Raw genomic sequence first — 13,562 nt, forward strand, 5'->3', positions numbered from 1 at the left:
GGATTTATTATTTTGTAACGAAAAAATCGATAACTTTCCATATCCATCGTAATTCGTTTCGGTAAATTTCGCAAGTCCATCGTCTAGCGAGTAAAGTGAACGAATGTTTCCGCGCTTCTTTGTATCGATGAAATTACCGGAAGTCCGCGCAAGCATTCTGCGTGAATTCCTCTCTCTTTCTCTCTCTGTCTCTTTCCTCCTTCCGTTCCCCCTCTCCCTCTCCCACTCTCTCTCTCTCTCTCTCTCACTCCTTCCGGGAGCTCTGTCGTTCACAGCTGTTTCTCTCTCTCTCTGTGTCGTTAGATGGTCGTGCCATCATGAATGCCACGGGCAGCAACAGCGGCGTCAACGGCAACGACAGCAACAACACGATCGCGGGCAAGACGAACCCACACGGCAACAGTGGCCGTCTCCAGAGCGTGATCGGCAAGCAGAGCAGCTGCGTGCGCAAGATGAGCACGATGCCGGAGGAGGAGGACGCGTCCGACGACATGGATCCTGACGCGGCGAGGGCAGGACACCAGCGCTATCAGCAGCAACATCATCACGACGCCGACTCGGACTCACCGTCCGAGGAAAGGGGTCGTTTGCTCAGCCCGGCGGAGCCAGCACGCAAGATCACCGTCGCCTCGGCCAGCTGCAACGGTCTCAAGAGAGCCATCCCTCGTAACGACAGCGCCGGTAGCATCCAAGAGAAACCCCATCGACTCCAGCAATTCAAGCTCGGGGAGCAGATCGGTCAATTGGAGACCAAACTGTACCGCGACGTCCCGCAGGGTGTACTGAGATTCAATCGAGGGATCGACTCTCACGGACGCCATCGTTGCTCCAGCGTGAGATCCGTCAAGTCCAATCCAACGATGGACGACCACCAACACCAGTATCACCCGCCGGGTGCCAGCTGGGCGTCGATCGTCTTCGCTGACGGAAACGGGCAGACCCACGTCCGTGCGTTCCCCGATTCCATGTCTATACGCTCTCTAGCATCGATCGGCATGGGCTCTTCCGACGGCCGGAAGCTCACGATACGTAGAGTTCCCACATCGCCGTCGGAGCTGCTTAACATGGTACATCCGCCGCCGTAAGTGAGCCACATTACCTAACGTGCGCGTCTCGGCGAGAGGCGTCGGAAGAACCGAGCTATGAATCATGCCCCGTGGTTCCTCTTCGACCGGGGAATGTCTGCATGCGGTTTACGTTGCGAACGCGTTGCGGTTACACGAGCTTCGTTCGAGAGCGTGGATCACGATCGTTCAGGCGACGAAGGAACCGTGCACGCCGGATCGCGAGACGGATTGCCCCTCGATGATAAGATAGCCGTTATCGCGACTCTTCGGTGCTTTGTAATCGAGATGTTGTTCGGTGATAATGGGTAATTGCCGATCCTGGTCGAGAACGATTAATCGTTGTTGCCCGTCCTCGCATGCGACCAGAGGAACGCTTTTCGAACGATGGAATTAATCCACAGCAATTGAGCTACTTTAACCCTTATCGCTCCAAAACGATCGCAGAGTGATTTTCAAGCAACTACGAACAAACTTTGGTCATTTCAAAGTGACGAGAAAAGACACACGTTTCACGAGGTAGTTTTGTTTTGTTTTCTTTTGTTTTTTAGTTTATTTGTAAGGATACTCGTTAATCTTGGGCGAACACGAAATAGGAGTACAGAAAAGAAATTGCTGACTCAAGATTGGCGGTATTATTCGTGCTTGGATTGATAAGGGTTTCCAACCCATTTATGTCTTTGGTTCTGTACGCAGACTGTTTTTAACTAGTATTCTTTGGTAGAAAATCACTTGGTGTTGCGTTTGTACGTGCAGGGAATCTTCGTGGACGAAGTAATCGGTGTCTCTCGTGTCCTGTAGATGATGTCGATGATCGAAATTTTGAGCGTGTGTGGTAGAAAAGTTTGTATTTCAGACACGATTTGGTTAAAACGTAGATTTGAAACTCACAGTCACGATCGATATTTGTTTCTCGTCGCTGAAAACGGAAACGGTTTATTAAAAGTTTTCAGACTTTTTCCACTTCTGATGCTCTAACCGAATAACTATAATGTCCTTGGGAAAAGAAACTCGTACCAATCATCGAGTATCGATACCAAGGAAGAAATAAAACTTAATCGATATATCGAATAGAACGTTACGGGCATTGCTATAATTCGATCATCGCGTTGACAGCAACGTTCAGATTTCACGTGACGTAATAGTACACTTGAATGTAACTCGCAGGCACAATCGGTTACCACTTTTCGAAAGTTTCTCGAAATCATCGAGTATCGAAAAGCACGTGAGAAAATGAAACACCATTACTACCAAATCCAACGTTGCAGATATTCTTATAATTCGATCGTTACGACCAACGCGATGTACAGATTTCACATTTGCCACATAACTCGCAAATAGCATCTAACGAGAAAACCAAACAACGGTAGAACGTGAAACGGTTCGTTTCGTCATCCGGTTGCATAAAAATAAGACTTCCGATCCTTTTCGTTCAGAACGATCGTGAAATGTGGCACGGTATAGTTCCCGATTACGGAATCTCGATTATCCTCGCGTCGAAATTGTTCTTCGTCGAACGAGTCACGTATTTTCTACGTTGCATTTTCGATCGAACAGTAAATCGTTTCTGTGTAGAATAACAGAAATTGGTATTGTTCGAAAGGTAGCGTAAATACGTTCGACTCGAGCATTGAGAAAATTGACAACCGCGTGGAATATTCTCGTTCTCGGGAGTAAATTGTTCGAAACGTGGCGACGACAGTGAAAATCAGACTGTTATGCTTGTCTAAGTCACGATTTCGGTGACAGAGATGCCGCGTACGTCCGAACTGCTTGTAAAGCGTGGTCTCGTCATCCAGGGACTGCAATTCCAGCGTATTGTCCCAGAGACGTAAGTGGATAATAGGTGTACAATGTAAGACCATACTTTTGTTACAAGTAGGTGTTCATGCGGTATATTGTTGTAGCTGCCCTGCTTCTTCCATTGAAATCGGAGTGGGACCGTTTAAAGGATCGTAATCGTTGCCCCACATTCGACGTTTCTATACTCTATAGAAGTTAATGAATTCTGCATGGAACGGCTCGTTTAATCACCTGTCGCAATCACCTGCATTTAGAAGGTGTCGCTCCGGATTATTGCCCGAAATTTTTTCACCGTAAATAGTGGATATTTACGAGAATAGGAAAACGATGAGTGTAGTTTAAACAATACCTTGCAATTGAAATTCAGCCCTTTTGTTGTCATTTATTTAGCTTCAATCGGTACGGAAATTAATCTCTTTATCGAACGATTTTCATCTTTGATGAGAAACAATTTTTATCAAACTTTACAGAATAATTGATATAATTCGTGCATCGACGTTTCCATTTCAGTTTTTTAGGTTCTCGATAGAAAACTATAATTACCATTGAGTATAAAAAGTTATGTAGTTTGATTAGTCGGACGTAAATTACGAAAATTACGACGAGAATCTGAAACCAAGGTCGAATCGTCGATGTACGAATTGTACCAAGGATTATGGAAAATCTAATCAAAATTGTTTCTTACATTTTATCTATGATATACACGATGTTCCACGCAACAAGGTATACTTTGGAAACGCTGGTAGATGGAAAAAAATGTAATCGAACAAAATAGTTTAGAACAAAGCATGTTCTACTATTCGTGTGATGCATTTTTATACATTAATGCATGCAAAAATTACACCTCTTTTTTATATCGTACTCGATATTCTTAAATTTATCAATCGATGCACATTTTTCTTCTCTATAAAAAACTATTAATGTCCACAATTTGTGTTATTCGTAAAGGGACTTATACCTTAACTAGTAATTTGGAAGTTATTGCAATTTAAAATTTCCTGCATTAAACGACTTATTTTGGAAGAAACAAGAAAATTATCGACGAAGACCTAATTCGTGTCTTGAATAATGTGGAAAAAGATGAAGAAAATGTTTAGAGTGCGGAGAATTATTCAAACATTTGTTATCGAGTTAGTCTTAAACGATAACAACTAATACGTGTAAATCAATTTCGATGAGTAAATGGGCTAAGGAAATTTTTAATTGTAATAATCCCTAAGCTAGCAGTTTTAAGGCGTAAGTACCATAATAATTTCTTCTAAAGAATGTTGCATGAAATCTTATTCATGAAAATGCATAAAATTAATAACAAAACATTCCAATCCATTTAACTTTGCCATATGACATTCTTTTCAATCTACAAGAGTTTTAAAAATATAATTTGTTGCCGTTGCATGGAATACTCCGTTTACAGAACAAATAACATTAAATCAATTTTATCAACTTTAATTTATTGAGAAATATTCTCAGAATAATATTTCCGGCTTCGTTCATGTTTCATTTTAAACAATAAAAGGAATGGCTTTGAAAAGCGTTCTAATCGATAAATTCAATAATTCCTCCTGGATTTAGAACTTCATTAAACAGAGCAAAACCTGGACAAAACACTGATTGACTTTTGTAAAATTCTTAATTGAAATTCCAGATCTAAAATGAACGATTTAATTGATTGGAGGCATTATTGTGCTCCCAATGTTCTGTACTAGAATTCTGTAGATATGATCCTATCACTCGTTAAAAGAGTCAATGTACTGCATCATTGATGTTGCATTGTTTTTATCGAATAACGAATAACACTTTATTTCAATAATATTTTTTGATATTATCGGAAAGTCTCGAATTTCATTTTTTTTTTTTTTAATAGAAAAAGAATCGTGTATCATAATTTTCTTTGCTAAATTTTCGTCTATTGTGTCTTCTATGGAACGAAAATTTGTTCCTTGCTTTGTTAATTACTTTAATTTGTTCAAATTAAAAGTACGAGACGGTACTGCCGGATAAAGTTTCTAAAATTCAAATGTAGGTTTACATATTAAATACCGATCGACCACAATTTACGTAATTCGTAAACCCATTGAAAAATTCGATTGAAATTTCAATCGCAGAGAAAATTCGTAACAAATAGGATGCGACAATTGCACGATCCTTTGAGATAATTCTTAAACGATCATGAAATTGTCGCATTTAAGATAATTCTTAAAGGGTTATGAAATTTTCGGATCCCATTTGTTACGAATTTTTTCTGCGATAGAAACCTGAATCGAATTGTTCGATAAATTTACGAATAACACAAATTGTGTTCGATCGGTGTTTAATATGTAAATCTATATTTGAAATTAGGAGCTTTATCTGGCATTACCGTCCCATACTTTTAATACATGTTAATACATTTAATATCACACGCCTGTGGAAACATCTTAAAGGCAGTTTCTATATTTGAATATTTTATCTGAAACCCATTTATCATTCGTGCAAATCACCTTGTAATTATGAAAATGAGCCTCGTTTTTACAGTCATAAAATTCACTGGTAGTTCGTCACTGACTACAGACACGATATTTATGGAGCAAGTTGTTGAACCAGTTTGTCATCCAATCGATTAACACGGTGAATGCAAACATTACGAATAGAAACGAGTCCACCAAAAAGCTCATCTGAGAACCTTTCGCACGATTTTTCGTACGAATACAAATGGAGGCGCATCACACGGCATTGCACGTATCTTCGAAAATTTACCAACAACGCATCAGCCGGTAATAATTTACTATTGTTTTCCTATGGTACGTGTAGGGCCATTACGCATTGTTTCTCCGTTATGAAATATCCGAGGAATTTACATAGGTGCGCCGTGTTTATTATTCGGCTTTGTCAATTGCCATAACTCTCGCCGTCATAGCGCGACATCGTTTTTGCATCTGCCGTGTCGCAAACCATAGGTCGCGATAAACTCGTAAAAATTCTTCTTCATTCGCGGTGCTTATATAACAGCTAGTGTCAAGGTCCTTCGTTGCTTCGTTTGTATCCCCCGGCCCCCCTGCCCCCGGTTTCCCACGATCGTTAATCATAATAAGGGCGACTTACGGGGGCCCGATTTTCTCGTCTCTTCAGCAACGGTTTATCGAGCGGACGGGACACGGTAAATTTTTCACGTCGTCCTAACGATTTCAATAAATCACCGAGATAAGCCTCGGCTCGATTCGGGATTCTTGACTCGACGAGGAACGAGTGATTAAAGTTAACCGGTTCGTCGTAGGTTTCGCAAGTTGCGAGAGCACATACGAAGACAAAAACGATTCGTAGACATCGCTTAAATGAAAAGCGACACTTCACGCTTTTATCTCTTGACGGACGTTTCGTGTAACACGCCGTGAGCGAATATTACGATCGTCGTGTTTGATAGAAGGCGTGTCGCCGTTCAGATCGACAGGTAAAACGTGTGTCGAGTGCTCGATAAATATGCAACGACTTGCATAATATTGTTCGTCCTGTGTCCCATGTAAATTGAACGCACTTTAAACATATAATTCACGCGGGATACGTTTCAACGTTTCGTACGTTTCTATCGTCGAACGAAACGAGTCGAAGAGCGCGTTAATGTTGTTCGAGATCATTGTAAAAAATTAATAGGATCTCTCGATACCAGAGTACGTTCTTACAATAGTGTCGCAGAAAATTATTTAGTGGATTCATTGATCGTTCGTAATTAATCTTCCGCATCGAAACTTGCCACCGGTAGTTGGACAGTTTATTCTGTCTCTTAATAGAAAAGTTACAGCCGATAATTATTTTTAATTATCTAAATATAACATTTTGACAACTATATAGGAAACTATATGGAAAACTATATATTTCTCTAATCTGGTTTATACAACATTTTTTCGATATCTAAATGGTATATAATTTTTCTTTATTCCTGTGTGTTTAACCATGACAGTGATAGGTGAATTTTTTTTAACTCAACTTTTGGAACTTTTCCAGCAGATTTTTTGTAGCTTAGAAACTCGGGTGTTTAACTTAGAAAGATCCATAAATAAATTCTTTCGTCTGATCGATAGTATGAATGAAGTAGTATACTAGATATACAAAAATTAATACACGAAGTAATAAAAGCTGTCGAAATACGTAATTTATCAATATTAATTTTCTGTCCATTACTTACAATATATATCTAAACAGATGAACTAACACAATGAATTCTCAGTCAATAGAGCGTTATAAAATATTTAAACAAAATCTTGATCATTTGCAGCATATTCTGAACTTTCGATTATCGTAACAAAGTCCATCTAAAAGTCGAAAACACATAGATTCCATAACATAATTCAAATTATTTAAAGTGCTTGCATGTATTGTGATTTTTAAAACCTTAAGCATCAAATCAATTTTAGCGTTTTCGATTTCTACTTTGAGACTGTCTTCAGAGAAAAATTAGAATTGTTAAATAAACGTATGACGTATGGTTAAACATAAAATATTTTATGTATATTATTTTTTATTCTCATATTCTCTAATAGATAAGTAAAAATAGAAGGAATACTCAAAATTTTACACAACCTGTCGTACTGTACATTTTTTAAACAATACTAATGCAGTAAATGGAAAATGATAAGACTTATCGTGTAAGGTGCAATAGAATTAGTGGAAAAGAGAGGATAATGTGGAAGTATATTACATAATTAAAATAATATTTGTACACATTTTCGAAGCATTTACTGCTTCAAAAATAACTTTAAAATAAGTAGCGGGTAAAGAAATTTCGTAATAAGGATTCTGTGTTAGTTGGTGAATGAAAAAGCTTGAGAAACGTGAATAGAGGACAACGAAAGCTACCAGGTTTTCGTGTAAAATTTGATCCTTATCTTCAATGGTAAAATCTTCTCTGTTAGGCGATACTTCTCTTTATGAAAATGCAATTGTTGGATTATTCTAATATCACGACCCCAAGTTATTCAGATGAGCAAGGTTCTTTTGTATTATAAAATATCTAATAATGCAACTTCGTACATTCACTCGCGATTCAAGAATCGTGTTCAAGGTGACCTCTATCGATTTCAGATCATTCGAAGACGATTTGTCCGTGTGCACCAGTTTCGACGATGCAGATGCTGAAGACCTTGGGGACTACAGACAACCGAGACGACCGCATTGGGCCAACAAAGTGCAATTTGTTCTTGCTTGTATCAGTTACTCTGTTGGTCTGGGCAATGTTTGGAGGTTCCCTTATCTATGCTACAAAAGTGGCGGCGGTGAGTATCTGCATACTATATATATATATATATATATATATATATATATATATATATATAAGACCATATTCTTCATAAGTATTAGGGATGCGATAGATAAGCTTACATATTGCTAATATTCGAACAATTCAATACCGAAGTACTTGATAATATCTAGAGATAGATATTGAAATTTCAAGTACTTGTACAATGAATATATGATAATACTGTATAATAATAGTAGGCATCTGCACTATTGTAAATGTATCAAAAATATGAAATATGGTACAACTTCAAATAATTATAAAAGCTAACCGATAAGAGTAATTGAACTTATACAAGTTGTATGTAATGTTTGCGACTGTTCATTTTATATTGATTAGATTTTGTTTCTAATATTTCAAATATTTAAACTAGAATCGATTCCTCGATATGTATCGGTACTGAAAATTGATACAAGTATATAATAAAAATAAATATAAGTACATATTTAAATATACTATAGTTTGTGATATTCGCAGATGTACCGATGAACAGAACATTTTTAACTAAAATATAAAATTAAAAAATGCGGTTCAGCATACGCATAATGCTTCTACTATTTTCAAATTAATTGGGGATTGATATTTTTGTGAAAAATCAAATTATGTATCGCTACTTTCATAGAAATATGAAATAGGTATCGAGTTTGGTTGTTGCTGTTCGATACCAAATTATATTATAATCCACTTGATGATTTTATTGATGATACTTGAACAATTTGATAGCAAAGTAAGTACATGATAAAAAGCATCAAAAAATTGAATTCTTAGGTATTTGATATCGATGTTCTATATTAATAATTTTATAGTAAATAATATCGATCACTTGAATACCGTATAATGCCAGAGTAGGTATTGAAATTATCGTGATGTAAATGCATAAAAAATGAGGAACAAAATCTAAACCGCATGAAATACTACAACTTCAAATAATTGCATGAAATTGTATCTATTTGAAACTGCTTATTTCATACTGATTTTGTTTTTTATTTCTGATACTAATCTATCTGATTTAAAAATGGGCAAAATATATTTGAAAAAGTATTTGAACAGCGAATGCATTACTAATTTGTATTCTGTTTGTAGTTGAACGTTTAAAACTATTTTCACGTTGTATTTGATAGCTGTGCAATTGTATAATATATACTTTTATTCACTTTCATCTCGAATAATAAATACATAAGTACATACCTTATAATTGCCTAGTAAGTGAATGCCAAATACATTAACATTGCACATTCAAAGGGTGCGTAAATTAAGAATATTTCATTTGGTTTGAATGTACATTTTAATGCAACATTTTAATGCAACATTTAGGCAACGAATGGAGAACGAATAAATTTTTATTGGAAGAGTTACATAAATGTATGCCGTAGTCATGCATATGGTATTACTGTTATGTTTACTCTATAAATTTGATATAAGGAAATAAGTATAATAGTTATTTATAGCCTTATAACATTTATAATCTTTGTAAACTTTTTAAAACTTATTTATAAATTTTTATAAATCTTGCATACAATTTTTATAATTTTTTAATGAATTCATTATGAATTTCATCATTCATTCAAATTTAAAGAACTTTATAAAAATTAATTTATATAAATTACCCATATAAATTCACAAGTTTATTTAATTATTTAAAAGGAGTTCCTACATATTCATGAAAGTGATAAATTTCGGATTAAAAACATACACATTCATAAATTGTTTATGAATAAATATATAATTAAATTTACAACTTCGGATCAAACTTCTTGAAAGTACATCAATTAATAAATATATATATATATTAAAAAATTCTGAATATTATAAATTTCTAAACACTTTTTCTAAAATACTTGAATTTGTAAACAATATATAGTAGTTTAACTTTATTTATTTGTTCGTAAGCAGTGTAAATAGTAAGCACAATACTAGTACTATATAAGCATGTCCTGAGAGGATATTGTATGTTTTATTTGTCAGTGAAACTGAATATAAATATTTTTCATTAATGGTATATTGAATACACTATTGTGCATTTGATATTCGACAATGTCTCAAATACAAGTTAAAAAATTTAATCACTTGTTCTAACATAAGTACTAAATATTATATATATTCAGTATTTTATTGCAAGATTCATTTAATTACAAAATCACTCGAATGTGCCCTTTTCTGTTTGTTAGTAACTTAGTAATACAAAGTACATACCAGTGGTTTTAATTGATATTCATTGATACTTTTCTATAGGTAGTAAATCATTTGATATATTATAATGCTGTACTCTTTGATAACTATATTATCTGTCATTAAATCTGGTAATCGTTCCTACTAAATATACTTAATCACTACTAAATTTACTTAAAGTGATAGTAACTTGTGTTAATGTATAGACTTTGCTTCATAAAGAGAATCATCTTTTACAACATGTAAAAATGTTTAGTGCCACGTACATAAGTACTTCACTCGAAGGAACATCAGATTTTTGTTAATCGAGGTTGAAATCGATAACAATCGATCGAAAGTATCGTATTTACGATGATCAGATTTTTTCACGATTGTAAGATAATAGATTCCACTTCGGTTGGAAACGCCTTTATTAGAACGCTCCCAACAGATGTTCGTTGAAAACAAATTTGTACGTGCTAGATTGCTGCTGTGACATACATACGGCTGTCACGATTAGTATGTCCGTGATAAGAGTACGTGTTTATCCTTTGCAACGTAAATCCTTCACACGAAAAATCGAACTAGTTAAACACAGTACGTTACTCCAAATAATTATACAACAATTAGATCTATTCAAATAATATTATTATTTAACGAGGTGTCTAATACTTCAAAACCTTCCAATTGTGTAATACTCGCAACACTTCGAGCAATCCCTAATTTGATTATGTTCTTATGAGTTCAGTAAAGATTCCATTACTATAAATAATTATTTGTGCTTAAAAACTATGCTACATTTTTCGTCTCTAAATTGATCCATGAACTTGAAAAGGCTAAGAACCACTGATCTAGGTGTACATGCTCTTGTCTGATAAATTATCAGTGATAATAGAACGTGCGAATAGTCACACGTTTGGATAGTGGAACTTTGTAAAATTAAAGTTTTACTCGATAACCTTTTAAAATATTGCAAAGAACAATAATCGTAGTTGAAAAAATACAGCAAAGAAGTTAACGAGATGCATTTAAAATTAACGAAAGGCACGCCTAATGCAAAGATTTAATGAAACATGGATGACAATAAAAATACTTAGCAAATTGAAAAATGAAATTAAAATGCGTTTTCTCCGTTTCTTAGATATTTCATTGGTGGATCTTCACTTCTTTAAGTATTTAGGTCATTTCGTGGGAAATAAATTTTTTCCGATAAAAGATATAGTAATAAATTCCACAATTTCTAATTTGTATCAAACTGGAATGATAAAGTTAGTTAATTGGCGAAAAAAATGACAAAAGTCGCATTATAATTCTTTCAATTAAATGAAGTTCCATTCTTTTGAAGTCAGATTACTAAGATTAACATTTAATGTTAACAAACTTAATATACGATACTTACGATATTTTTATCTTTTGAAGTAGAATAGCTTTGTAAAGAAACTATTTTCTTATAAATGTTCGGATACCATACCTTTGTTGCCATTAAATGGTACAAATTTATTAACATAATTAGCAGCGTGGAATTGAATTCTAATGTTACATATAAAACTTTCCATATTCTTTTTTTAATGCAATAAATATTAAGATTTTTAATAAAGGGATTTTTATTGTTAGTAATCACTGTCTTTGAACATTAATGCAAAGTAATTATATGGTACTCGAAAAACCGAATAAAAAGTTAATAATAAAGAAAATAATTATTTTAGATGTTTTTTGTTCTGCAAAATCAGTAGATAAGTCTTCAAAGAAATATTTTCTTTTAGCCTAATCATAACCAAACCATACGTTTAATAAATAACAAATTTTATAAATAATATACTAATAAAAAATATTTAAATTAACGAAGGTACGTTTCCGTTCAAGTCGGAATTTTTTATTTCAATGATATTACTTAAATAATAATATAGATAGACATCTATTTCTACTGGTTGCTTATAGTGGAAAAACAAAGGATAATCAGAGATTTCCCAGAATTATTCCATCACTTTATTATTTTAACATGTTATAAAAGACATTGTATGTGTCGACCTCCGTTTACTTAGTATAGGATTATTATAGTACCTTAAGTGACGAATAAACGCAGATAGATAATTTACGTACATTTACGTAATGGAAAATTGTTGTTTACTCTGAAAGGATTGATCTGTGGACCTACATACGTGAACTGAACATTTGGTCTGGAATCGCTTAGTAACAACACTATGTATACGAACGCGTACACTGTAAATTTTATTTCAATTAACCTTAGAAAAGTCTATGTTACTTAATTAAATCACACTGTACTATTAGTAGAGTAACTGTAAATCTCCGATGGTATAAATTATAATTATAATTATAATATTAGTAAGAGGGAATTTATAATGGAATTGTTTAATTTGAGAGAATTAAAAACATATTCCAAAATTGTTATGAATAAATAAATTCTCAATAGTTATAAAAATATGTAGATATGCGAATAATTTTGTTTAAAGTATTTCCACGTAAATATAATATTAATTTTGGTTAATATTTTTGCATATTTTCAAATTATGCAATCCATTATAAGTTCTTTTTTACTAATATTCTAAGTACAATTTTAGTTTATTATCAGTTTTTCCTACCAATAAAGATCTAAAAGTTCGGGTCTGCAAGCTCTAATTAAATGTTTGCAAACTCTACTAACTGCCAATGTAATTTGATTAAAATTGTTAAAATCTATATAATGGATTCATAAGTAAATTTATAACTAAAGAACTAAAGTTAAAGAACAAATCAAACATATCAAATTGTATTCAAGTAAAAAAGATAAAAATCCATATAGTTTAATACAATGAACTAAAATAATTAATAACTATTTACAAAATATTAATTTGAAGTTATTTATAACTATTGATGTTGGATTAGCACTTAACATACGTATTGTTTTATATTATAACAGTATCAATCATAAGGGAAACAAGTAGCAAGCAAATTTTTTATCTTATAATAAGGATTAAATCAACATAAATTACCTAACAAAATTTTGTCGACTAAAGGGATGACAAAATAATTATACATTTGGTATGACTACTATAGTGCTTCGACTTAATTATACAATGTAATCTTCACAATGTAAGATTAAAATCCGTGTGAGAATCACTCGTGAAAAACCGAAGAATACCTGTTCCCCCACAGTTACCATTTTCGTTCTAATCGAGTGAAAATATCAAAATTGTGATACTCAAGGTTCTTCAATTATTCTTCATTGAAATTCAAAGACGATCCCAATGTAAAGAATCAAATTATAATACAAAATACAC

General features: G+C 33.8%; 1 protein-coding gene across 2 annotated transcripts in view; it reads left to right on the forward strand.

The window, feature by feature from the left end:
* Ine (solute carrier family 6 member inebriated) overlaps positions 1-13,562 on the forward strand; it is a 36,363-nt gene that overhangs the window by 975 nt on the left and 21,826 nt on the right. Inside the window, exons 2-3 of one of the 2 annotated variants that reach the window (XM_076319881.1) lie at positions 304-1,081; positions 7,923-8,113. In XM_076319881.1, the coding sequence (XP_076175996.1) occupies positions 318-1,081; positions 7,923-8,113 (955 nt within the window). In that variant the 5' untranslated portion in view covers positions 304-317. Of the gene's footprint in view, positions 1-303; positions 1,082-5,488; positions 5,621-7,922; positions 8,114-13,562 lie in introns of those variants that run through there. The other variant, XM_076319882.1, reaches the window with a different exon arrangement.

This window comes from Ptiloglossa arizonensis, chromosome 9, assembly GCF_051014685.1.
Source record: "Ptiloglossa arizonensis isolate GNS036 chromosome 9, iyPtiAriz1_principal, whole genome shotgun sequence".
NCBI classification, from domain to species: domain Eukaryota; kingdom Metazoa; phylum Arthropoda; class Insecta; order Hymenoptera; family Colletidae; genus Ptiloglossa; species Ptiloglossa arizonensis.